At 43.6% G+C, this 26,642-nt stretch overlaps 1 protein-coding gene across 1 annotated transcript; it reads right to left on the reverse strand.

The window, feature by feature from the left end:
- Positions 1 to 1,157: 1,157 nt before the first annotated feature.
- Positions 1,158 to 26,642, reverse strand: EIF4EBP2 (eukaryotic translation initiation factor 4E binding protein 2). The gene is made up of 3 exons (XM_048507022.1): positions 26,249 to 26,642; positions 14,988 to 15,164; positions 1,158 to 11,778 (listed from the first exon to the last, which is right to left on the reverse strand). Exons 1-3 carry the CDS (start codon positions 26,385 to 26,387, stop codon positions 11,747 to 11,749), a joined length of 348 nt encoding a protein of 115 aa, XP_048362979.1. The 5' UTR covers positions 26,388 to 26,642; the 3' UTR covers positions 1,158 to 11,746.

Here is a 26,642-nt window from a genome sequence, read left to right on the forward strand (position 1 = left end):
ATCAAAGTCAAACATCTAGCAACAGAAGATAATTGTTCTACTAGATCTTTTTTTCCCCACCAATAAGGCTGTGATTTGAGGGTGTCAATTGCCAGATGCTGTTCACTGGGCTCTCTTAACTTCCTGTCTACAGCTGTAAGCAAAACATCCCCCTCTTTACCTCCTCTATATTACTTCCTGGTATTGCAAAATGCATACTGTTATTCATTGCACAAATCTGCTAGTCATTCTTTGCCGTGCTGTAAGCATATTCTACTTTGGTGATTTGCTTACGGGCCACTAAACATTTTGATTAGAAAAAGGTGGCTATATAAAAATACCTGCCGATGTGCCTACCCAGATCTAGGGCTATGAACATTTTCTGTTTCCACTATGTAATTTTAACTGGTTTCCCAGGGTGTGTGTGTCCATCCTATAAGCATCACATCACCTACTTCTTGTGCACCTTCTGTAACCCTGCCTTTACCAGCCCTAAGTTGTTGCCTCCCTTACCTTTCATAGAAAGCCAGATGGAGGCCAGTGCCTGTTGTATAAATCCACTTGCCTTCTACCTACTTTGTAATGTTGCCTTTCTTCTGAGGGTGCCAAATGTCTGTCTTTGCCTGCTTTATTATGTAAAAATCCTCTTATTGCGCCTGCCATTTTGTTTCCCATGGCAGGAAAGGGAAAGAAAATGGCAGGCACAATTTTACAAAAAGGCAAGTCTTGCTAATAGCTGTCAGGGGCAATATGAATGATCTTTTTTCAAAGTTTGTGTTTAATAATGCAGGCAATAATGGTCTTGATGGAAGCAGTGTGTAAATAAGATTCTAAGCCACCGAAAGAGAATACGGGGGGAGGACCCCGGCAGAGCAGCCCAACCACAAAGAAGGTCCAGAAAGATGTGGCAGATTAATTCACACATCTCCTTGGATTTTTATGTTGAAAAGGGTACAATCTGGGCATATGCACTGACTATACTTTGGCAGATTTAGACAGATTTCACAAGAGGAGCTAACTGCACAGAAGTGCAGGTTTGGACAAGTGGGGTAGTTCATGCATCGATGACTCCCCCACCCCCACCCCACTGGCAACACCCCACTGAAATTAAAATTGCATAATTCCCATATCCTCAATCAGCGGAAGCTTTTCAGGAAGAAAACCCAACACACTATACCTTGATATAATCAAGATCTTTATTGATCTCACTGTAACAGCAACCATTGGTGAGAGTGTTTTCCCAACACCTGTTTCAGTTAAAAACCAGAATGGCACAGAAGGAGCCCAAGATTTGTTCAGACAACCTCTGTCGTTTTTGTTTGTTTGTTTTTTAAAAAAACAGGATTACATTTAAACAAAGAAAAATCTGGAGGGTGAGGAAGGAAGTGAGGGACCAGTAAATGGGAAGGGGACAGTCGTAATCAATTTTTAAATAAGTCGAGAACATTCAGTCATTTTACCGGCAGCAGCCTTTACATTTTGACTCCGGAGGAAACTGCCATACAAAGTCACAAATAGTTCTTCTCCAGTCCGAAACAAAGAAAGGCACTGGATCACTACCTCGCGGTGACGCAGACAGACATAAGAGGGGGGGCGGGGGCGGGGCAGACGAGAGGCACCCAAGTCCTGTTCTCGATGTCCACCAGGACCAAGGTGCTGATCCATGCCCCCACGTCTTGCCTGATTCACACCCACGCCTACATTTTGTCCCCGCTTTGCACGCCTCTCGCTATTCCATTTCAGATGCGCCACCCTTGGATGTGCTAAAGCTGGGGTTTTTGTGAAATGTGATCGCCTACTAAACTGGATAGTCTATGTCATCTGCGTTAAGTTTATTTCTCCCCGCATTAGAAGAATCAATAGCTCTTTATTTTTTTCCCTCTAAAATATATATTTATATATATTTGTGTGTGCATAAACATCCACCCACATACATATACACATTTGTTTTTTGCACTCATCCTTTCCACACGAGAGGTCTCTCATTTCCCACAATCATCTGGTTTCGCCAGGTGACTATTCAAAGTGAATCTTTCAACCCACCACACACTCTGTGCAGCATAAAGTTGAGTCAAATGGCAAGAAGCTTATCGCCAGGCAGAATTTGCATATGGAGGATTCCTTTTCCAGGACTGCAAGTTTTACGGACCACAGTACCATACCTTAAGGTCGGCACAGAACGAAACCTCAACCACTGTTAAACAGGAGCATAAGCTTAGTTTAAAGGAGGGTCCCCCTTTAAAAAGAAATCTATCAGGATTTCTTCCCTTACCACTAAGCAGATTATAAAAACACCAAAGCGTCTGTTCTCCTGGCTCACGGGGAGAGAGAATAGTTAAAAGATTCACGGTTGCATCAATCTTAGCCAATTACATTTAGAAAGAGGTAAAGGGAGTAAGAATCTCTGCATCTTTGATGCCAAAAGATCCTGACGACAAAACAAATCCAGAATGTGTTACACACGGCCCTGAAACCTAAGAAGTACTGAAAATGTGAAAGTGACCGTTTATTGAAATATTAAGGACAGTATGACTACAGTGAGGACGCTTCAGGAGCTGCAGAAAAGTGGCAGCTGCAGGCAGGAAACCCGCAGTTGTTGATATCAAATATTACTTGTAAAGATTTCCTGGAGAGATTCATGGTAAGAAGAGGTCTAACGCAAGATCTCTCCCAACTTGGATCTGATAAGAAAGTCAATATCACTTCATGGTCAAAAGATAGGACTATTGATAAATTTATAATGGGGGGGGGGGACACACTCACAAGCAAATGGCAACTCAGCCATCAATAGAGAGAAAACTGTTTTTTCTTTGGGCCTGAAATCACTTTCATTGGTGGTACAACCACCGATGCTTTGGGCAAGTTCTCTTTGGTGACAGAATGTGATGTTTCACCATTGATTTGGCTGGGTGTGGCTTCTCTCCCCTCCAAAGGGAAAGATCTTGGGTGTCCAGCATAACACTGGCCGTATTTCAAGGCCACAAAAACACAACCATCATTATTAATTAGACTGGTGATGCTACTAACACAAACTGAAATAATCACAAGTAGTAAGTTTGTAACTCAAAGCATTTAAATATTACTTATTCTATATCCTTAACTGCTATTCATGTGGATTTATGCGCCAGAATGAGATGCAATGTGTTATGCATGAGTCTGATGAAAGAATTAGATATCAGGAAAGATAAAACTCCCAGTACAAACACTCCCAGTACTGTTCCTATTTTAGATCGTTGCTATCCCATGGGGTGTGGAGGGGGGGGATAGTGGCCTACTTTTCCAACCATTTTATGCTAGATATATCCAAATTCCCGTTTTCAAGAGCTAGTTGGACGTTACCAACAAGAGGTGCATAAAGAAAAAGAGCATGAAATAAATTCTCTTGAATTTTACAGTTTTTCTAAACAGTAAATTCAAATGCCACCGTTTAAGTCAAGATCCAGCCATTGTGCTTCTTGAAAATTCAGGACCTGAAATGTTCGCTACAAGGAATCCCCTAAGCAAAATTAATTTGCACCTGCAATCTCGAAATGCAAAAATCTCAAAATGTAGAAATAAGCATGGGCTTATTCAAGACATCAAACAGAGGTTTGTTTGTAACAGGCAAGCAGAATGCTGTTGATGACCTCATTTTGGAGGTCTTCAATCTAGCTCCAATTTGTCCTGACTTCCAAATGTGGGTGTCTGGATAAACAAGACCATGGTTTTATCTGATTTAACCAGAAATCAGGAATGCTGCTCCACTCGCAAGAGGGAAGGAGCAGGTGAGCATTTCAATAAATCTGCACTCCTCACAAACATCTGTTTGCTGGCAACAGCTACACTCCATTTCCCCCTGAAGATGGGGAAAGAAGATCGAAAGATGAGGCATAGTGAAGAAGCCTCAGTTTCCTGGTACAAATTTATTTCAGTGGCAATAAAGTCAGAGATTCAGCTAGTTTGGTGGCCATTCAGACAGCCCAGAACAGTAGGCATTTCACCAACATTCACAGAACTTTTTACATTTGCAGCTTGAGAACACGTGGACAAGTCTCCACATCACGAAGGCAAGACCAGAACTAATGCATCCGAGAACTTCTGAGCAACACACTGAAAGAGAATCAAACCAATTGCTCATGGCATCACTGTGCCTTTTCTTTCCAGAATGTTCCCCCAATTCCTGTACACAAACAGCCAGTTGAATTCACATGAGACAAAAGGTGCAAATGAAAGCTCACTATATGTAGTTGTCACCCAACACAACGAGAAAGGCAGCCTTCCTTCTATCTAGCAGAAGCTCGTGGTAGCCTTCAGACCAAGCCTGATCCAACCTAGTACCTTGCCAGCCTCCCAAACTTGAATCAAGTGAGGTGAAAGTTTGCTCAGAATTTCACTAGTGAGAAAAAGGGGGAAATGTTTTAAAGTTGCATTGCACACACACAGTTTAAGCTTCAAATATAGCTGGATCTTGTATGTTATGGTAGAGCTGAACCTGATCTACAAATGTGAAGCCCTTACTACAAGATGGCGCCCACATTATGGCAGAGCCCAATCATCCACAAGGTGATAAATTGAACCAACTGTGTCTTGCCCTCAGATTACTGTCTAGAAAATGAAATTAGCCAAGAATACATAAGCAGACCATCCCTGCCGTACTTCCCTGTTTGGAATAAATCCCACTGTCTTCAATGGGTCTAATTTGTACACTAACATGCATAGGGCTGTGATTCTAAAGAATTGCCCGACAAAGATGTAAAAAAAATTAATTTGTAGGGCTATCACATAATTAAGGGATTATTGGACTGACAATAGTATCGTTTAGTCAACTGATTAAACTTGCATAAATTTATACACTGGAAAATCTCAGTCCTTCTAATCCATTAATGATTGAATCTAACCTGAAGCAGAAGTCTGTGTTAGCCATTAAAAACCACTTTTAAAAAGCACACATACACAGTGCAAGACAATTCAGAAACCAATCATTTGAACATTTTGCAGGCCTCTTATTCTGAGAAAGACACAGTAAAAGACTATCCCCACTAATAACAGCGCAACTGTTCTGGGGTTGCAGGGATAGTTTATGTTAGCATGTTAGTTTCAGGAGACCTTTTCCATTCAATCAGCCCCAGGCAGAAATTCAAGTAAAGCCGTTACAGCGCAAGAACTAGCAAAAACCAGCAGCAATCATTTTAAGCAGCTGCTGCAGATTTAGTATCACTCCTGAATGCATCTCCTAGAGAATAAAACTGCACTATAAACAAAACAAAAAGTGCAACTTCCAATACATGGCAATCCGTTCCATCAGCCCATGTCTCTGAAAAGATGAAGGTTCTTACGCACTAGCTTCAGTCACCGAACCTTACTACTTCCAAACATCCAATTTCAAGAATTTCAAAGGAGTGGTGGTGAAATTATGCTTTTGTTAAAGTGCAAAACTCAAATCACAAAGCCAAGCAAGAGCAGGGAATGAAACGTTTATGCTTCAATCCGATGTGCCCTTCCTAGAAGGGAAATCCACTGAACTCAGTGGGACTCAGTTGCAAGAAACCACACATAGGACTTGGCTATAAGTTTTCGAGACCTTGCTCATTCGCGAAGGACAATACCTAGAGGAGCTACATCTACAAATGAACAAGCAGTACCATGGTTGTGTGACTCCCCAGTAATTTTTTTTCATTCTCAAAAACAACTTTACCTTGTAAAAGCTTTTCAAGACAACCTGAATTGCATGAAGCAACAAGACTAAAGAAACAAGGTAGCAAGGACTAGCAGGGCAAAAGGGACTGAATTTGCAGGTGAATTTTTTTTTTTCAAGGCAAGTAGGGTTCATTGTTTTGGGTTCATCTGCACCTACCCCCGGCCCAAATAATAACTAGAGTGAGCCAATGTTTAAGGAAGGAGCTGATTAAACTAGACAAACACGGAACACTTTATCAGAGCAGTCGTGTCCTTACGCACGGAGACCCCAAATCAACTTTCCTTGTATTTGTTTAAACTGGTCAATGTTTAAAAATTAAAAACCTCTGTAATTTAATACCCACAATTAATAACAGTGCTGGGGAAAGGAAGGAACAGAGGGAAGCGACAGCTGCTATGTTTGTTTTTTGGCTGGCTGCACTGATAAAGCTCGCTGCTTGGCACAAGGGATAATTTTCTTTAAGTAACAAAAAAGAATTCAACATGATTTTCAATCAGGCACCACTAAAAAGGTGCGATCCCTGTGGCCTGTATAGTTTGCTGGATGAATTTATTTCAAAAAGAAGCATTACATGCAGGGCTGGAGGGGTGGGTGTTATTTGATCACTCTACTTTTATAATTTTTATAATTCTTTAATTCTAATCCAATCTGACAACAAGCACTCAGAAAATTAGTAGTCTCCCAATAATTTTTACTACCCTGCCCGTTCATCCTTTTCCACACCCAAAACAGAACAGATCTAATTGTTGCAAACCTTTCCTCTCTGTATTGTCCTCTCTGATTACCTGAAGACAATTCTCTCACACCATAGGTGAGTGATTATTTACATACCGAGTCATAAGCATGCTAGTCTGTTATTTCTGAAAGCAGTGATCTTTTGTTAAGAGATAAAGAACGTGGATTTTCAAAATATGTTTCTACAGGATTTGGAAGGTAACAATTCCCTAGCTTTGGTGCAGTTGGAAGAAGTCCCATTCTCCCTCCACTCCACCAAAACAAGAACCTGAAGTGTCACATAACTGCTGCAACAATAGCTGAGCAAAATTTGACCCCGACACATTCAAGAAGCTTTCAGAGCCTAGGAAAGCCGCTTCAAATGTTGGGCCACAACAACAGATTTTAAGAAGGTGATTAAATGTTGCAGTTATGTCAGCGGGCAAAACCCACCCTTCCCTTTTTGATCGCATGGAGCGGCTGCTGCGTACTGAGCCTGACAGCTGGTCCATCAAGACTGGTGTCGCCTACGGAACAGCAGTTCAGGCAGAGGTCACTCAATTCACCTGTTGCCTGACCCATTTAACTAGAAATGCCAGGGACTGAACCTGAGACGCGCATTCAAAGCAGATGCTCTACTACTGAGCCACAGCCCCTGGCTGAACGTGATTCAATCGTCTTTATTCAAATGCTATTAAATTGTCACGCTGTAGCTTCTGCAGCATTGCATGAAGCCTGAGAATGACAGAAGACGCCATCCAGAGTCCAAACTGCTTCCATTGCCCCACCCAACCACAAACAGTAAATAAATGGTAAAACATATATTAGCATATTTCTTATTAATCAGGGGTATAAGAGGAAAGGACATGTTTTTAGAATCTTTGCTCTTAAGTAGGTACTGACGTCTTACAACTGCAAGCCATGCGATTCCGCACTTTGACTGTTCAAATCACGGCTGATGAGTTGGTGGAAACCGTCTTTGCGTTCTCCTCTGCCTCCCAACGGCTGGTGATGCCGAACGAACAAGTGTGTAAGACTTGGAAGAACAGAAATGTGGCTCTCCAGGCAAGGATTCGTCAAAAAGATTGCACACGGAATTTTTTTCTATGTCATCACTGCAGGGCACTGCAGGCACTGACTGCAAGTGGGGAACAAGACAAGTGGAACTAGAAATTGTCATGTATGTAAAGCTGGTATTGTTGGCCTTGTTTTCCCACACTGCTATGACAGGGACAAGAACCTGGCAACCCAGGTGGCTCAAACTGGTCTCCCCTGCCCACCCTTAGCTCCAATCTAAAGAGCCCACTGCTCTACCCACTGCTCAATCACTTTCTTCTCCATGAAGCAGGGAGCCAAACTAGACATTGGATTTAATGTGTAGCTGCCTGATACTACTCATGTGCCCCCACCCCTGATGAGGCAAGAACCACTCCCAGACCATTTGAGGTTAGGAAAACAGCACGGGGACTGAAGCCCCTCCTTTCCCACACCACAGTCTCAATCTAAGTTGGGCCCTTGCAGCAGCACTGCAGAAGTCCATTCCCACAGAGAATGTACAGATGCAACTGGAACACAAGTCCCCGTGATGGTCACAAGCCTTACTTAGAGTCTAGTTTGGCAAATGGTCTTCTGAACCACCAGCTTATCGGCATGAACAGCAATAGGTGTTGGCAGAGCTCATCCTTTCTGCCCCACAGCTATTCACTTCCTTGTGCAAGCAAACACACAGGGAGAAAGAAAAGGGGGCGGTGGCGAAATGCATAGCAGCCTGTATTGCTATTTGCCCTGGGGACGAAGGACGTTTCCCCAACATTCAGCTTCAAGCAGGAACGAGTCAGTAAGCAGTGCTCCTACTTCTGACCCTTTATTCTTTGCTCAATTAAAAATACCACTCCTATGAAAAATTCTTTGCTATACAGAAGATGATACCTTTGTGGCCGTGACTGAACCACCCTGCAATTTTATAAAGAAAACAAAAGATTTATTAGCTTCTTTATGGCACTCGTTCCTATTTTAATCAAGAGTACCTTTACAAACAAAACAAAAAAAGATTATCCTCACAACAACCCTGTGAGGTAGGATTCTTTGTCCCCCATTTTTACAGACTGGAGAACTGAGGCACAGTAAGTGACTTGCTTAGGAAACTGGCAGCAGAGCAAGAAAAAGAATTCCACCAAGTCCCAAGTTAGCACTATTAGATTACCCCCCGTCGTGTTAGTAGGACAGCCTAGAGAAGCAACATGAAGCCTGTACAAGCAGCAGCTGCCAATATCTCTTCTAACAGACAAGATCTTGGGATGTTGGGAGAGGGAAGGACAAATAAGTCTGAAGTTGCCCCTCTAATCCAAAACTTATAAAAGTGCTTCTACAATGATGGGAAAAGGGGCTGCTAGGAACACCTGAAGCCCTGTCGTCCTCCTTATCAAAATTGGTTTAGTTCACGGACAAAGATACATTCCACGGCTCTCAGCACTGCGGAGCAAAGCGGTATCTGTTCTATGTATTGTCGAAGGTTTTCACGGCCGGAATCACTGGGGTGTTGTGTGGTTTCCGGGCTGTATGGCCATGTTCTAGTAGCATTTTCTCCAGATGTTTCATCTGCATCTGGCTGGCACCTTCAGAGGATGCAGGCGAAACATTAGGAGAAAATGCTACTAGAACATGGCCATACAGCCCAGAAACCACACAATACCCTGGTATCCGTTCTGCCGCGTCAACAAATTAGACAGTAGGTTCCAGAAACAACTGCTGGTGCTTATGAAGAAGGCAAGATTAGAAGAACAACTGGTTATGACTGCAGGCTGAACTTACACGACGTTTCAGAACTACCTCGACCCAAACCAGGTAGCACAGACTGTGCCCTACAAAGAGTGTCCCCTCCCCACTAGTCACAGCTTACGACTGCTTTTTGACCACAACTTCAGAAGTGATGCCGCTTTTCCCGGAAACACTGCAAACAGAGCTTATTCCTGAGAGATCAACAGTTACAAAGCAGTTTTGCTCTTGTATTGTTCACATTTTAGTGTAGGCAAAAAAAAAACAAAAAACCCAACAACCTTGAACAAAACATTCCTGTAGTTTACTCCTCTGTCCCTATGAACCCTATGAACTACCACAAAAGAACAGAGAAAGCAAAATGATTTTACCGGAATAGTGGCCCTCCCTTTAAAAAATAATCACAAAAACAAATTGGCAATGATCATGAGAATTCTGCCCCAAAAGGAAGAGGCAGAAGGTAAGTTAATGAACGGAGCAGAGTTTCCACCCTCTAAGCTAGTTTCCGAGACCAATTCCCAAGTGACAAGGGAAGCGTGGGGGTCATTTCCCAGGGCTGGGTCTCAAGCCAGTCTAGTCACTTTTAAACACCACCATCAGTTTAACTGCCACACTTCCCTCTAACCCTGCAAGGGGGGGGGGGAGTTTCCCACATTATCTACCTGCCCCATGTTATCCCATTTTTCAACCGTGACCCAAGAGGGGTGAGATTCAGTCACAGGAAAGCGACTAACATGCTTTACGAGTAGCCCATGAATCAGACCCCTTGTTGGGAAGCTTCATGAGGTAATACGAGACAAGAACCAGCTACTTGGTAACTCGGAGAAAACAAGACTGAACTTAATGGAAGAAATTACAGCAGTTTGATATAGCTCCAATCAATGAATTGAGAGTATTTTTTTAAAAATTGTAGGGGGAATACACATTCCTTGTGTCAGAACGAAGGGAAGGGTGGTGATCCCTATTCCAAGAGGTCACCAGGGTTTAAATAACAGCTACCCCCACCCCCATCAAAATTGTTGCCTATTTTATCAGATGCGCATTAATCGATCCACAGGTTCTTAAATCGATTACCTAACCAATTATAGACAGCAAACATTACCACCCCAAGGAACAGTTTCAGACAGTTTAGCTTCCCAGGGGGTATTGCAACTGATGCCTGAACTCACCCCCTTGTTGAAAGCAAAGGGCCCACTTTTTCCCCAAAGCAATTGCCATTGCTGCAAGATAACTGGGCTGGCTAAGCACTCCCTTCACAAGGGTTGTGTCTCTCTGCAACGATCCGGACCGCCCCGTGCAAGCAGCAGTTAATGGGAGGAAAACTCATCCCTGTGAAATAGCCAGTACATGAACTGGGATGGGCGGAGGGAGAGAAATGGGTAAAAACTCTAAAAGTTGGTGACTAAGGGCACTTTCCTGTATGCCGCAACTGGCTCTCAACAGACTAAAGTTCAGCTGGCTCCCTTAGCTGATTTCGTAATGTGCGAATTCAGGAACCACATGCAGACCAGATAGCAGAGGCATGGTTTTGCTCCAGAGGAGACTGCAGTAAAATACAGAATTGTTTCCACTACTTTATTTGTCATCACACGTCATGAAATCAGCTACGCACATCCTGATTCATAGGATGCCCTAAGCCTAAACCGGAATCTCTCACAAAAGCATCAGATGTTTGCCAAGCCCCTCCTAATCAAGCATAGCCAGGTTACTTTAATTCATTCTTTTGGCACAATAGTAGACTCGCAAGGAATTCAGCGAACATAACAGCAGCAAAAATTAAAGACAGGTATAGAGGACTGTCAAGCATGACACCCCTTAATTATATCCAAACAAAACATGGTTCCTCTTTAACACTGATGGAGTCAAGCTTGAAAATGGTGACATAATCAACTGCAATCAGGATATTCTAGGAGGCACTCCTTGGGATGAAATGGCAAGCAGCAAAAATGCAGTGATGGCTCTTTCTAGGTTAAGGAACGCGACAGGAACTGATTACACAGAAGGGCAAAAGAAGAACTTCGCCATGTTCCCATTTGCAAATAGATGCCGACTGAACAGAAGGAACGAGGATCAGACCCCCAAGCAGGTGCTTTCCACACAGCAGTAAAGGAATCAACAACTGCCTTCTGAACTATGATTGACAGGAGGAAGGAGGGGACAACGGCAGTACCATGCCCCTTCAAACATGGATCACAGCCCTTTTTTTGTGGCTCGCAATAAATATCCAATTATTGATGGAACTATGTTCTCGCATGTGCATGATTTGGTAGGTTGTCTCTAAAGTGCGAGAAGCCAAGATTAATTCCTTAGCTCTATATAAATGTATCATGGGCTTCAGTCACAGACCAGGGAGGAGAGACTTAAAAAAAAAGGGGGGGGATGGCGGTAAAGTGGGTCAGGGGTATCATGGCATGGCTAAGGGACTCGGGGAGAGGAGGGAAACAGTCCTCTTATCCTTTGGCACTTCAAAGGCTGAAGTGGGGAGTCTGGTGGAAACAGCTTCTGCTTCTTCCATCCTTCAGTAATTGATCCTGTTGGCCAAATCAGGTGTGAGCAGGTTGTCAGGAGCTGGCGTCTCTCCATGGTTACCCTCAAGGAAGATCAGATGTCCATCTCAAACTGAGCATCATCACCTGGTATGGAGGTAAGGAGACACAAACACATCAGAACAGGGGCTTCTGAAGACAATCATGATACACAGAAGGTCTAACAGTTTCGAACAGTTGCAACTGAATGTTTCCCTTGTCCATCGTTCATGAAATTTGTCCCAGATCAGCAGGATGTACTACTTCAGTTCGCAAATGGAAGATTGCAGTTTTGAATGTGCCCCTGCAGGAAAAAAAACCCTCCCTGCTAAGAAGAAAAGCAACACAGCAGGGAAAGAGCTAAAATGGACAGAAGCTCTCCCGCTAAGGTGCTGCTTATTTACTTGTAAGGAGCTTGCTGGCAGCTGCCACCATCCAGAAGCAAATCAGACATGTTCTTTTCAGTTTTTAATTAAAGCAGCTGTCAATACTGTATTGCAAACTTTACTTGCTTAGCCCAGAAAATATATTTTGCTTCTGAGGTTTATATAGCCATTTCCACTGTTACAGATTCTTAGACATGCAGCCCACACCAACACTTCTTCTGGCACCACCCAAGTGTTGTTAGGAAGTGGGCAGGTGCAGGTAGGGCTTTTGGCCAGCAAGGCTTCTGAATGATTACTAAAGATTGGGTTGGCTGTGCAGATTTTTAAAATGTTTTGGCAGCACTGCCACCGCAGTACAAGGATATATATTATGTTACTGAAGTTAAGCTGTTGCATCCATTTTGTGGCTGCCTCTGCCTCTTGCAGCAGCCATTTGTCGCTGCGGCCTCCACACAGTGTCAAGGTTCCAAATGTGCCCGCAGGCTGAAAAAGGTAGGAGACGCTGCTTTAGACGATCCAGCATATCGGCTGCTCACATGACATCTATGCAATAATTCAAAGCAATACATTCTGTAACTTTAAATTGAATATATCCTAAGCTGCTCTTGTGTTGAGCAATTTTCAAGCAAATTTTTTGAAACTTCAGCGGATTATTTTGCTTCCGTTTTGATTAGAACAGGGGTCTTCAAACTATGGCCCTCCAGATGTTCATAGACTACAATTCCCATGAGCCCTACCACTTGGTCATGCTGGCAGGGGCTGATGGGAATTGTAGTCCATGAACATCTGGAGGGCCATAGTTTGAAGACCCCTGGATTAGAAAAAGGTGCAACATTATTGCTATCATTGTAGTATCTCATTGCAACAGTAGAATAAGGTATGCCGCCCTATGACTCGGACTTACAAATAAATAAGACCTTCGAGTCCAGCCATGCATTCACTCACACCCTTCTCATTGTCAGCTGCCACCTACTTCCTCTCTCTGTAAACCCCCAGCCCCTCTGGCCACATGAAGCATAAATGTTACTACAGACTATTTATGATTGTGCTAGTTGCCTTCTCTTAAAGCCAGAAGAGAGAACTGGGCTAATCTCACATGGTACCACCCAGCCCTTCTGTCAGGAGAAGACAGCTGTCAAGAGAGAATTCATTTTGTTTGCTGAAAGGCCTAGTAAAATCCTTTTGCCTTTCTCATGAACTCAGTGGGTTCACAAAGTAGGTGTCTTTAACTGGGAATGAGTGTATTATCTCTTCAAGGTCATGGTGCTTGTTAGGAGGTATGGAATCATCTTCATTAATCCCAATCAGCTGGAACAAGTCAGTTAGAGACTAACTGAAATGGTTTCATTTTAGAAAGGAGAGGAAGGTCTGCTCATCTTCCAGAACGTTCTGATCCAAGTGTACCCTGAATGGTTAATTAATGATCACTTGGCATGGCCAGCCTAAACCATAAATTAGTTCTATTGTGCTAGCAGTTACTTCTACTTCTTTAGTCTATGTTTTGCCCCTCACTCTGCTGAAAAATTCTGTTGCAACTTTGCACATGTATGGAAGTCTTTTGCCTGCAAGTATTTCTTTCTGGTATGTAGACTTTAGCTTTTGTTGTTTTAACTATGTAACTGAATTGTACTTTAATTTTGTGCTCACTGTTGTATTTTCAACCTATGTTTTACTTCCTTTCTTTAATACCATGTTAAAAACGTATTTTGGGGTCTGGAGTTCTGGTTCAGAGCCCACAGTTTTGTGTTGCTGCCACCCCAAAGGCCAGGTCAAGTCTTTGAAAATAGACCACCTATATTTGCCCTTAAAATCCAAGAAAAGTAATTGTCTTTTTCTCGAGGCTCCCTTTTCCACTCCACTGGTGGGTGAATGCTGTTGAAACAGCAGGGACAGGCAAGAGCCAACATTTATTCCTCTAGGAAAAGCAGTTGCTTAACTTTTGACACACATTTGGAAACACATTGAAATTTTATATCACTACGGCTGCTTCCAGGTAGGAGTGTGAAAATACGAGCAGCAGAAAGTGGAACAGCAACGGGCAAGAACACCTTCCGCACACATCTATTCCTGCACCATTATTTAGTTATCTTTTATGCCACCTATCCACCCAATCAGGATCCCCAAGTTAGCATGTCACTGGGGTATGCCAAACAAAACAAAGAAGTCTTCACCCACTAGTGGAAGATGCCAATAGAAGGAGAATGAAAAAAATCTCCCAAGAGGGAGTTCCAAAGTTTTGGTGTCTCAACCCAGAAAACATTTCTTTGGGATGCTACCAGTCTAGCCTCAGATGGCAAAGGCAACTGAAACAGAGCCTCTGAAAATGACTAGACTAGAGCAAACGAGTCTGTTCATATGAGGGAAGGGGATCTTTGAGGTATGCTGATCCAAGGCTGTACAGGGAAGTCTCTGCATCTATCAACCCCCATCACATCTTGGAAGAAGCCCAAATGTGATCATTTTCCACAATGGATAAACCAGTGACCCAGATGTTCTCCTCTCCCCCTCCTCTGCCACACTGCAACACCACAGTGTTAATCAACAGGGAAATGAACAAACAACTTTAAATAACTAAGGGGGAGGGGAGTGTGCAAAAGAATGGCACACAGAATCAAGCTGCCCATGCCATTTTGAAAGTCCACCTCAGCTCCACACCATCCCTGCAGTGGCTATGGATACAGCATCCAAACTGGATGTACCTCCCTGCAGCTCCCCTTTAAACCACAGATTTTTTTTTCCTGATTAAAAGGGAAAGCCCCAGGAGTATCAAGAGTTGGTCTCAGAACAACCACCCAGTCATGGGAACGTTCCTTTTACATCCAGGGGTTTCCTGAATTCCATGTGGGTAAAATCCTTGCATGGATGCAGTCTAGACTCTAGAGCGCCAACAGTCATGGTGATGTGACTCCATTATCACGTGTTATCTCTTACCTATGATAGGCTTCCCATCATGATTGTTCAGGTTGTTTACTTCCACTTTGGAATCCTCAGTCATAGTGCCAGGGCTGGTAACTCCTGGGATATTTGGAAGGTGGCAAGGAGGGGTCTGAGCCATGGGTGAGTTGCGGCGGTCTAACAGAAATTTGCGGTCATAGATGATTCGGGTGCCTAGGGGGAAGGGGGAAAGAAGAATGATTGGCACACCAGTTTTTTTTTTCTCTTCCGGGATGAATTAGAAACAATACTTGTTTTAAGAGAACTAGCCAGATAGGATGCTACTTCTTAAGTGGTGACCTAAAAAAAAAACGGGTGGGATGAAATTACAACCAATGAAGACCTGGGTAGGCAAAGAACTTTTACTCCTGGGCTAAGACACTCAAAATCGTGACCTTTGGAAGAGACAGTTACAAAACTGACCCTGCACGTGCAAGAAACCAGTTTGGAAAGAAGTCGTCAGGTAGGTCCAAAGCTGTGTGTCAGTCAGCTTCCTGGAGTCATAAGTCATTAATTTCTGCAGGAATCTTCAACGCATTTTTAATACAAAAGTTCTTTGATCGCAATGCTTGAACACCAAGCTGGCTGTAGCTCAAAGTCAGATTTCCTGCAAATGTATCCCAAATCTAAATACAGAATGTGGGGCGATGAGGACTCTCTTTTCCTTCCAGTATTCTCAGGGTAAACTTGGTTTCAACCTCAGTTTAACAGGACAGCCTAATTTCCCCCCTGTTCGAGGGGATTCACAATTTTGAGCTGACCTTAGAAGCCCACCCAAAATTTGTCCTTTGTAATTATGCACTTATGCACCATACTGAGCTTTGAAGGCAAGTGCCTCCAAAGCACTGTTTAAGGTCAGAGACGCTTTATCAGCTCTCTCTTCTGCTCAGGATGAAGGTACATGCCCTTTGTTCATGCCAAGTTGTATTTGGAAATTGCTCTCCAAAGCCCACTGCCCCATCTCTGATCCTTGATCGCCTCCTGAACTTCAACTGGAGAAAAGGACACACTTCATCCACCCCTGTCATCTCCTTCCTTTGCTTCACTTTGCTCCCTGGCACTAGTAGGTCCCGCACCAGGAATGGAAAACTAAATGGAGGGCACAACTATACAAAAAAGTGAAGTCTTGCTAAGAGCCGTCCAGGGGAACATAAATGATCTTTTTACAAAGATCAATGGCTGCCATTGCAGGCAATAATGTTTTTGACACAACCAGCACCTAAATTGGATTCTCTGATGTGAACAGAGAATGCGGTGCGGGGGAGGGGGGGAGTTGGCAGGCACTAGGACACAGCAGTCAACCTAAAGAAGATCTAGGAAGTTGTGGTGGATTTATCCATACATCTCTTTGGTTCTTTATGTTGAAAAGGCATACCTCTTCCCTTTTCTGGCATTTTCTGGAGGTTAGCACATTAACTGCTATCACCTGCCACACAGTACAGCGGAATCTCGGTTTTCGTCGGTAATCCATCCAAAAACAATCGGCAAAATCCGAAACTGACGAAAAGTGAGGCAATGATTTCCATAGGACAGTTCCATAGGAAATTAGTAGCGATCTACAATGATGAAAGCAGCAAAATCCGAGGCAACTAATGGAAACCAAGACAAAATGTTCATGGAAAAAATCGACAAAAGCCAAACCAACGATAACTGAAGTTAGCTAAAACCAAGGTTCCACTGTACTTCATTCCAACAAAACAAACTTGTCTTTTTGGTCAGCTTTTTTCTTGAAGACAGGATATCCATCTAAGTGCACTGTTAAACACAAACAGCAGTCTTAACACATATGAGTGGCATTACTCCAGCTTAAGAAAGTTACCTCGTCTGGTTTTAATCAAAGCAAGCACAAAGGTTTAGCGGGTAAGGAACAGAGAAAGGACTATTTTGGAGAATTCCTTTTTTAAATGATAAAAAAGGGAAAAGATAAGAAAAGGAGAGAAAGACTAATGAGGAAAAAACAAAAAAGGGAGGGGGGAGACGGTTTCCGAGAGCTCACAATTTCTCAGAACTGGTGGGTCAGAATCCAGACCTCTGCAGTCCACTTGTCAAATTTTAAGGTCCCCAGTATCTAGTGAGGCGAGAACTAAGGAAAACCCGCTCTGCAGTTGGCAAAATAGCCCCTATCAGCAATATGTAGTCTGGGAGCACTCATAGGCTCAACCAGAGTGAAACGCCATTCCACCAAAAGTCTAATTCTCATTTTTGGCCCGTGAAAGGCAAAAAGTGAGAAGTAGTACAGTGGTACAGAAACAAGACTTCTTTTTAACAAAGGTATTTTTTGACAAAGGTATTTGTTTCTTGCACATCCCTTTCATCCCTTCTCTCAGCTCAAATCTCTGATATGCTCATCTTTGTCATGATTTCTTCTTCTGTAATTGCGCACCTGGAGCATCCATTTCCCTTATATAGTCCACCAACTAGAATGGTTGCCCAGCTATTACAAACAACCAGCTATGGCTTTTGTTCTGACCTAGGAGCTCTGAACGGCTTGGGCCCAGGAAAGCAGAGCAATTGCTTCTTATGCCCCATCACACTTGTTAAAATCCACAATACTTAGGTGTCCCATCTGTGCACCAAGCAACAATAGCTAAAAGACAAGGACTACATAACAGACAACAAGAGAAGGGATGTTGCAGGACCAGATGCTACCTATGGCTATCAACCATCTCCTAAAAGGGTCAGCTAACCTGGAAGCGATCACAAACTTCAACTGGAACTGATTCTTTGCTGTTTGCTTCAGGCCACGACAGCGCTCCAAGTGACTGAAGACTGGCATGAAAAGGATAACAGCATTTGAAAGCCCATTTTCAACTTGAGGAGGAGGAGAAGAGGAGTAGTAGTTTGGATTTATATCCTCCCTTTCTCTCCTGTAGGAGATTTAAAGGGGCTTACAGTCTCCTTTCCCTCCCTTCCCTCCACAAACACCCTGTGAGGTCAGTGGGGCTGAAAGAGCTCCGAAGAACTGTGACTAGCCCAAGGTCACCCAGCTGGTGTGTGTGGGAGTGTATAGGCTTATCTGAACTCCCCAGATAAGCCTCCACAGCTCAAGCGGCAGAGCGGGGAATCAAACCTGGTTCCTCCAGATTAGACTGCACCTGCTCTTAACCACCACGCCACTATAGTCAAAAAACCCAGGCCTCAACTTTTTGTAAACATTTAGGAAGTTGCCACTTCAGTTATGAAAGCTATAAAGTCACATGGTATGCTATTTGTTCATGAAGCGAAGCCTCCAGGCAATCTCATATCTTGTTATTCACGTTCTAGAGAAAGAAAGGCTGAATTTTTTTAAAAAATAAACACATAAAATCAGATATAGTACATTCAAGCTCAGCGACCTGTGGCAGGTTTTGTTTTAAAAAAATCTGAATTTGGATATTGGTAACTTCCACAAGCGTTTTTATGTTGAACAAGGACTCCTCACCCATTAATGATCCTAAAGGGGCTGACATCAGCTCCAGTTCCTTATTCTCTAATCCAGCCACAAAACTGATGATACTTAAACAGCTCTATGCCCCGAAACATGTTTTGGAGTGAATCAAGCCATGTACCCAGACTCCGGGACTCTTTCGGCAATGAGACATACCCTACGTCTCATTGTTTTCAGGCTGCTAGGAATGTCATTATATGAGTATTGTTGTTTATAATTTGTGATGTTATTTTATTTTATGTTATTATTATTTTATGATTGTTAATTATTATGCGATGTTATGGGATGTAGCGATGTACTATGCTGATGTTGTACTATTATAAATCCAATGTTGGAAAGCTGTATGTATTATAGCTAGCATGTTGGGTTAAAATATTATGTTATTATTCATGCCATGTTATTTACTTCTTGTTTATTATATGCTCTTGCTGGTTGTTATTGACTATTAGGATTATTGTTGTTGTTTATTGATGTTACGCTTTTTTTGTTACTATTGAATGTTATGATTACTGTTGTTGTTACTCTGTAGCTGTTGTTCACTGCCCTGAACCCTCTGGGGGTAGGGCGGTATACAAATTTAATAAACCATAAACCTAATCTGTTGCCCAAAACCTGGGTTTTGAGCTTCCAGGATTCTCAAAAGCAAGGATTTGAGGCAGGCCTCTGAATGTGTTACCTTGTGAGGCAGAGATCCAAAATCTGCAGGGCACACTATGAGGGTGATCTAAAGCTTACTTTGGAGAACAGAGGTGTCTAATTATCATCAATATTTGTAGTTGGACTGGAGAATAAGGATCGAGGTACTGCAATAAGCAGCCAGCTATTTGCATACAGAGATGTAAAACTTCTGGAACTAAAAAGTTTTCAGGGAGAAAAACCTAGAAATTTGGGGAGAAATTAAAACACATGTAATACTTATTTTCCCATCAAACCTATTTATTTTCTTACTTTAACAATGTAAAATAAATAATTTATAACATTGGTATATAAAATATTATCTGACATTTTTGGAATGTAAAAGGATAAATGCCATATTTTTCTACAAACAGAAATGCAAATACATGCAAAACTTGAGAAAGAGACAGAGAGAAAGTGAGAGACAGTCAGGCCCCTTCCGCACATGCAGAATAATGCACTTTCAATGCACTTTGCAGCTGGACTTTTACTGTGCAGAATAGCAAAATCCACTTGCAAACAATTGTGAAAGTAGACAGAAAGTGCATTATTCTGCATGTGCAGAAGGGGCCTCAGAGGGACAGACAGCTGCAACTTAATTTTTGTAATCTGACAGGGAAAAAATGTTAACATTAGAAAACAAATTTTGTAAACAGATGCAAAATTATTACTGGGTGGATCAGAGCCTCATAGTCTCAAATGAATTGTCAGCAATATTAAGTTAAATTGTCTGAATATTAAGTTGAATTTCATAACTGAACTCTTTCACGTATTATCAAACTGATTTCACATTTGGACAATAAATGTAGCCTTGAGAACATGTACATGTAGTCTACCTGTATACAAGAAGTATCATTTTTCCAGCCTTTGCATCAATATTTAGAATGATATAAGCTTCACCGAGGTAACTGACATAGCCTTCCAGTGAAGAGGACTGATGCCAGCAGCTTAAAGCTCCCACCAACTGTTCCCACCATTTGCACTACAACCACAGGGAGACTGAAAAGAGAACTGGTCTGCAAAGCCCACTGGCAAGAAAAAGGACAGTCCAGAAGCTATATATACTGTCGACAGCAACACACTAAACAGATTCTTTCAACTGTGATCTGAGTGACAGCACAGGGCTTCCATGTTCATTCTTTTGGTCATGAACCTCATTAAAATGCAGATATAAATGGAAACCAAGGGTAAGTGTTCAAAATGATAGGGGATAATTTACAACCAAGAGATGCAAGCCAAAGGTTTGGACTGTAGAATGTGTTGCACAAAACCACACTGTTTATCTAGTTGAGATGACTTCATATTGCTTGTCAATCTGCAACGCTACTGACAGGTAAACAAGGCATTACGTTCACCCAAAACTGAACTGTAGCAGTTCATATAAATTCCAGAGAGATGGCCTTATTAAGCTAACTGAAAATATGCCATGGGACTGTACTTCTGACCTTAACACAATAAAGCACAAGGGTTCACTCCCCACTACAGGGTCCAAAGTAGCAGCTGGTACTTGGAGAGAGATGAGCAGGTGACTGATGAAGCAGGTAGGCAGCTAGACTCTCAGTAGCTGCTTTGGAAAGCTGCATGAAATCCAGGATATTCTAGTCAAATCAGCCTGCTTATTTATTCCTCGCTCCTAGACTGGATGCCAGAAACACAGCATGCCACCCAGCACTGCACAGTCTTACTTAACATTGTTCACATAAAGAGTGGCTAGGCCAGAAATATATTATAATTAAAATATTTTTAATCTAAACTCTTCACATCTGAGTAAGAGTAAGCTTTAGATATCAAATTAATGCAAATTAAGAGGGACAAGAAGAATTCTGATTAATACAACCTGCATCTCAGCGCTGCACCCCGCCCCAACTCACATTTTTATTTCTAAATATTTTCAGTCTTCGTGCATGCTGGAAGAATCTCAAAACCAACTCCTTGATCTTGACCTCCTTCGGAAATACAGAAGTTTGAAACCAAGACACGCTGCCTTATGTTTTGCAACTTTAATCCAAGGAGAATAACGAGACTGTGATATACTAGTTCCCTTGAACTTCAAAACAAGGCAGTAAGGACTATGCCTTAAGAGTAAACAAACACTGAGTAACGACTCCCCATGGTTATGAGGAATTAATGGCATGTGCTTTGACCATATATATTCCTGGAACTAATAGCTGCAGGCAGGAGAAACTGCCATTACCTTCTCTAACTGCTCTCAGAAAGCAGCAATGGTTCCTTTTCCTAACAGGAATCCACTTCTTGAAAGACAGAAAGCAACTGGCTTGAGCTGGGAGAACTCTTCTACTTTGGTTTTCAAGAGTTCAGTCAACACAGCTCCCAAGATGTTTGCCACGAAGCAGCTTTTCAATGCAAGATTCAGCAGAAGTGTCAATTATTGGACAAATGCTCATGTCTTTTTCCTCTTGGCACCAGCATCAACTCCCTGTTGACCTGGGCAAAGTGCCAATGTCCACGGCAGGTAATAAGGCACACACAGTACTTTCAAACAAAACAAAAACAGACCAAGCATGGTACTTGTCTCCTGCAAGACAGAAGGAACTCTGTATACGCTGAGAAACCAACCCACTATTGCCAAAAATCTGTGCTTTTTGCCTCTCCTCAGTTCTTCTTGGCAGTCCTAAGCAGCAAGCTGATATTCTGACCTTCCTAAATTCCTTCTCCTTTGCCTATCTGCTAGTCACATTCTGCAGTACTATTCCAATCCTTGATATCTCCCAAAGTACCTGTCAGCAAATCTTTAGTCTCCATTTTGAGCCACCTTCCTCTTATGTATATGAAACTATGAATATCGGGATATGCATCCATCAATATTTCCAAAGTCAAAATTCACAAAACGCACTTTGGTCTGTCCATTCCTAAGGTTATTTCAACAATTTTATTACGTATAGGTTTCTATCCTGTCCTTTCCAAGCACAAGCCAGGCTCAAGGTGGCTAACAACAACCATACATAAGAACAAGCCAGATGGATCAGACCGGAGTCCATCTAGTCCAGCACTCTGCTACTCGCAGTGGCCCACCAGATACAAACTCTAGAATTTAAATACATTAAAACTAAAATGGTGCCCTAACAACAATTATGGCCAGATAAATTCTGCAAAACATGGACAGGTTGACATTAGTCTTGCAATATCACTTGCTATTTTAATTAGAATTTCTGTGGTCCATTGGTGCATTTCAAACTTAGAATGCAAGAGTGAATATGCTGGTACTCTGCAAACACAATAGTTATAATGTAAAGGTTATGTGGTCCCAAGCATACATTCATTTAGCATAAGATGTGTGAATCACATCAAGGTAAACCTCATCCAGCTTCCTTCACAGGAATCCCTGTCAATCAACAGGCACTAAGCAGTTGACTGGTATGTTGCTATCTTCGTCCCACCACTACTGCAAAGCACTGATGGAATTAAAGACCTCAAAGGCCATCAATTATTTCCTGGGAAAGCGCCACATTGGCCAAGTGCTAACAAAGCTGCTAGCAGCAAATCAGGTATCCTTTTAGCATCTTCAGCAAAGAGGCTAATTATGATGGGCCAAGCAGCGTATTCATCTCTCCCTAGATGACCTTTATGCACCAGTTATGCTCCTTAAATCAGTCTCTTCTCACTGTTCCCCCATCCAAGGTTGTTTACTCTTCTTCTGTAAGATCCTTAACCTTTTTCTTTTGTTACACCCACCTAGTGGAATGGCTTCAGGGGGCAGTGCAAGGCTGTGTAGCTTGCAAGGGGTTTCAAGACTTTTTTAAAAAATTAATATTGTTGAGCAGATTATTTCCTTTCAACATACTTTGGGATTCATTATTGGTTTTATTGATAGAGTCTCGTGAGCTAATTTGAAAGAAAGGTTCGGGGGTTTTTTGCTGTCAAGTTTCATCTGATTTATGGTGACCCCAATATGGTTTTCAAGGCAAGAATCATGACCTTGGTATTCCTCGGAGGTCTCCCCTCCAAATACTTGCCAAGGTTGACAAGGATCAGGCTAGCTGGGCTATCCAAGCCAGGTAGGATGTATTTGAAATAAAATTTGTAATTTTGGAGTAAACACACCTTTTAACAACTGTTCTAAGGAAAAAAGATTGGAGGAAAAACAAACACTGACAGACAATAATTAATATTTTGAATTCCTACATTTGTCCTCTTTTCACATTTTCTTTGCCCATTATTTATATACTTGTAAGACTTCATATATAACCTTGCTGAGATAACTAGTTATCACACATTTGGACAGCCAGAGCTTCTAACAAAACAGAAGATTGCAGCCTACATGGAAATATATCACTGTGGGAAAAACACAGCAGTTCAGATGACTGAACAACTGACGTTCAGCTAAAATGGGGTATCTATAATGCACAATCCTCATTTCCCTTTAAACAGTATCACGGTCACTGAAGTTCTGGTTAACTTCTGAAGCTGCTTAAATTTCTGTTGCAGATTTCCAAGGATAACCAGCATGGTACAGCGGTTCTGCACAAAACAATAATACTTTTATAGTTTATTTTGCTGCCTAATATGGCTTTTTGACATATTGTAGCCATAACGTTCTCTTTTAACCCCTTACACTCGATTGGCAACCATCACAGTTCTCAGCCATATGGAAGAGAAAAATCACTATCTACTAAAGAGGCTCAAAAATGTGTCCTGATGAAAGAGCTACCCTGCCCCCATTAATTTCAAATACCGGGGGCTTAAACACAGGAGTAGCACAAAATGCAGTAGGTTCATAAGGGAAATCCATTACCCACAAAAGAAAGTTATGTCATCAATACTGTTCAAGGGCTGCACACTAAGCTCAACTCAGTGGTGCAAACAAAAGAGCTGGGTTTTCAGCTGTATGCAAAAAAAAGTGACAGGTAAATTAAGGTTTTCTGGTAAACATTAACAATCCATAAGCCTGACAAAATTTGACAAAAAGGGCAATATTCCTACACATAATTGTACAGATACAAATCATGCTGATGTGTGCCTTTGCAAGACGGCAGCCCAAGTTAGGTATAAAGACTTGTATAGAAAATTGTGTGAAATGGACACACAATGTACAATCCTCGTTCCTTTGCTTCACCTGTTTGCTGTACCCACACTAGAACTTGACTGTGTTAATCAATTATTTTAGAGCAATGAAAAATTAAGCTTGAGGTAAAGACAATGTTTGAGTTATGAAGGAGTACAGAGAGAAACAGCAGGACACTAATCCTGGGTATCTGTTTTAATCCTGTATAGCTATAAGAAACTAACACACCCTGTTTCCCCGAAAATGACACAGTGTCTTATATTAATTTTTGCTCCCAAAGATGCGCTATGTCTTATTTTCAGCGGATGTCTTATTTTTCTGGTGTTCTGTTCGACGGGCATGCTTCCAAACAAAAACTTTGCTACGTTTTACTTTCGGGGGATGCTTTATATTTAGCACTTCAGCAAAACCTATACTACGTCTTATTTTCAGAGGATGTCTTATTTTCGGGGAAACAGGGTAGGATGATTCTCCACAAGCCAAATATGATGGGTTCAGGAGTGTGAAAAAAGTGTTATGGGGGAGAAGTTCCCACAGATTCCCCAAACGCCTCTAAACCATTATAATTGTCTGAACCCAGCTTAAAATGAAAATTGCTACATTAGCAATTTTTTCCCTTTAAACTGAGTTTCAGACACTTCCTACTTGCCTGTGTGAACTACGGCAAGCAGAAATTGTTCTATTTCCCCCTTTCCATCCACCATTATTGTGGGTTCTCTAGGCTGCTGACTTTTTTGTGCCAGTAAGTGTGTGAGGGATACTTGGGTGTGGGGATTCTCAGATGCGTGGTTCATAGGGAAACACAGCATTTCCTGTGCGAACCATGCTGCATCCTGATGCTGGGATCCCAGCAATCCCGGACGGCCCCTGCACCCACTGTGCGAATGGTGACACAGGCCTCATGGGTTCATTTAATCTGTTTGTGTTGCCTGTGCAGAACCAGCTTAAAGGCTACTTCTACTCTTTTTTAAAGCAATGAATTTTGGGGGGCTGCAGGATGGAGGCCACTATTCCTCAGGTCCTAAAGTGTAATACCTGCCCATCTAACTCTTTAAAAACAAAAGCTCCTCCGCCTGCCTGAAATGCTATTCCAATGCCCTGGCCTGACTTCTCTGAAACTGGACCAACAGTTACTGCAAGACTAGGATGCTGCCTTCCCAGCTAGCCTGTAAGGTTTACACAATCCTTGCATGCAGCGCTTAAATGGCTTTGGGTGCAGGCTTCGTATATTACACCCCCCTTCTGGTGTGGCCACAAGAGGCTTTCAAATTTACAGGCAACCCGAAGGGATTCTAGATTCCTTTCCGTTTTAGCAAACTCAAGGAGAAAAGTCCCCGACCGAGCAAGAAGTCGGGGTTTCCGACAGGGCAGGCCCCCAAAGGCGCCTTTTCCCGGACTCCCATCCCCAACAACACCCCACCCAGGAGGCCCCGTTATGTTGCGGGAGGTCGGCCGGCCGCCCTGCCCAGGCCGAGTTCGCGCCCGCCCGTCGGCCTCCTTCCCGCGGCGGCAGCTGTCGGCGGCTTCTCCCCACCGCGGCTCCTCCTCCGCCTCCTCCTCTGCTCTTGTGCAACAGTCACGGGCTCCTCCTCGAGGCTCCGGGGCCTTGTTTACAAATAGCGCGCCGCGGTTCCCGAGGTAGGCCTCGCCTCCCCGGCAGCAAGAATAGCAGCACACGGGGAAAGGGGTGGTGCTGGTGGTCTCCCCCCGCCCCGGCCAGAACTTATATTTTTTAACGTATTTTTCCGATCGCCTGCGCAGGCAAAGCGCTTCCCTTTTCGGCCACGCGCGCTGCTGCCCTCTCGCACCCCACCCCCGGGCCGCTGCACGGCGAGAGCTGCCCTCGCAACGCAGGGGGGCCCCGGGGGCGTCCGCCACGCTGCGGGAGAGCGAAGTCCCGGGGCTTCCTTGCGAATAAACCTCTCTTATGCTTGCATGGCGGACCGGGCGGCCCCTCCCCTCCCACCACGAGCCCGGGGCCTTTTCCCTGCACGCCCACCCGACGCAACACGCCTTGCAAGCCCCCCCTTGCAGCCGCGAGCTCCCGCGTGCCCGGCCGCTTCGTGCCCCCCGTGCGGTGGTGGCTTGCAGGGCAGGCCCGGCCTGGTCTGGCGCGCCCCCTGCCCCGCTCACCTCCGGGCGTGGTGGAGAAGAGGGTCCCGCCGGGCGTGGTGCAGTAGTCATGAGGTAGCTGCGACGAGTCGCTGATGGGCACCGTCCTGGTGGGGATGGCGCGGCTCTTGCTGTGCTGGTGGCCGCCGGAGGAGGACATGGCCCTGCTGCTCTTTTGTCCCGGGGCGGGAGGGAAGGAGGCGAAAGTGGCTGCAGAGGAGGAAAGCAAAGGGGGAGGCGAGGGCGCGGGAGGAGGGGGCGGCGGCGGCGGCGCGGGGCTTCCTTCGGGGACAAGCGGCGGGCCGCCTCTCGGTCTCCGGGCACTTTACTCTCCGTCCCCCGCCTCCACCGCCACCTTCTCCCTCGGCCTCCGCCAGCAGCAGGAAACGAGGGGGCCGGGCGGAGAGGCGGGGAC

Source organism: Sphaerodactylus townsendi, linkage group LG08 (genome assembly GCF_021028975.2).
Source record: "Sphaerodactylus townsendi isolate TG3544 linkage group LG08, MPM_Stown_v2.3, whole genome shotgun sequence".
Lineage (NCBI taxonomy): Eukaryota > Metazoa > Chordata > Lepidosauria > Squamata > Sphaerodactylidae > Sphaerodactylus > Sphaerodactylus townsendi.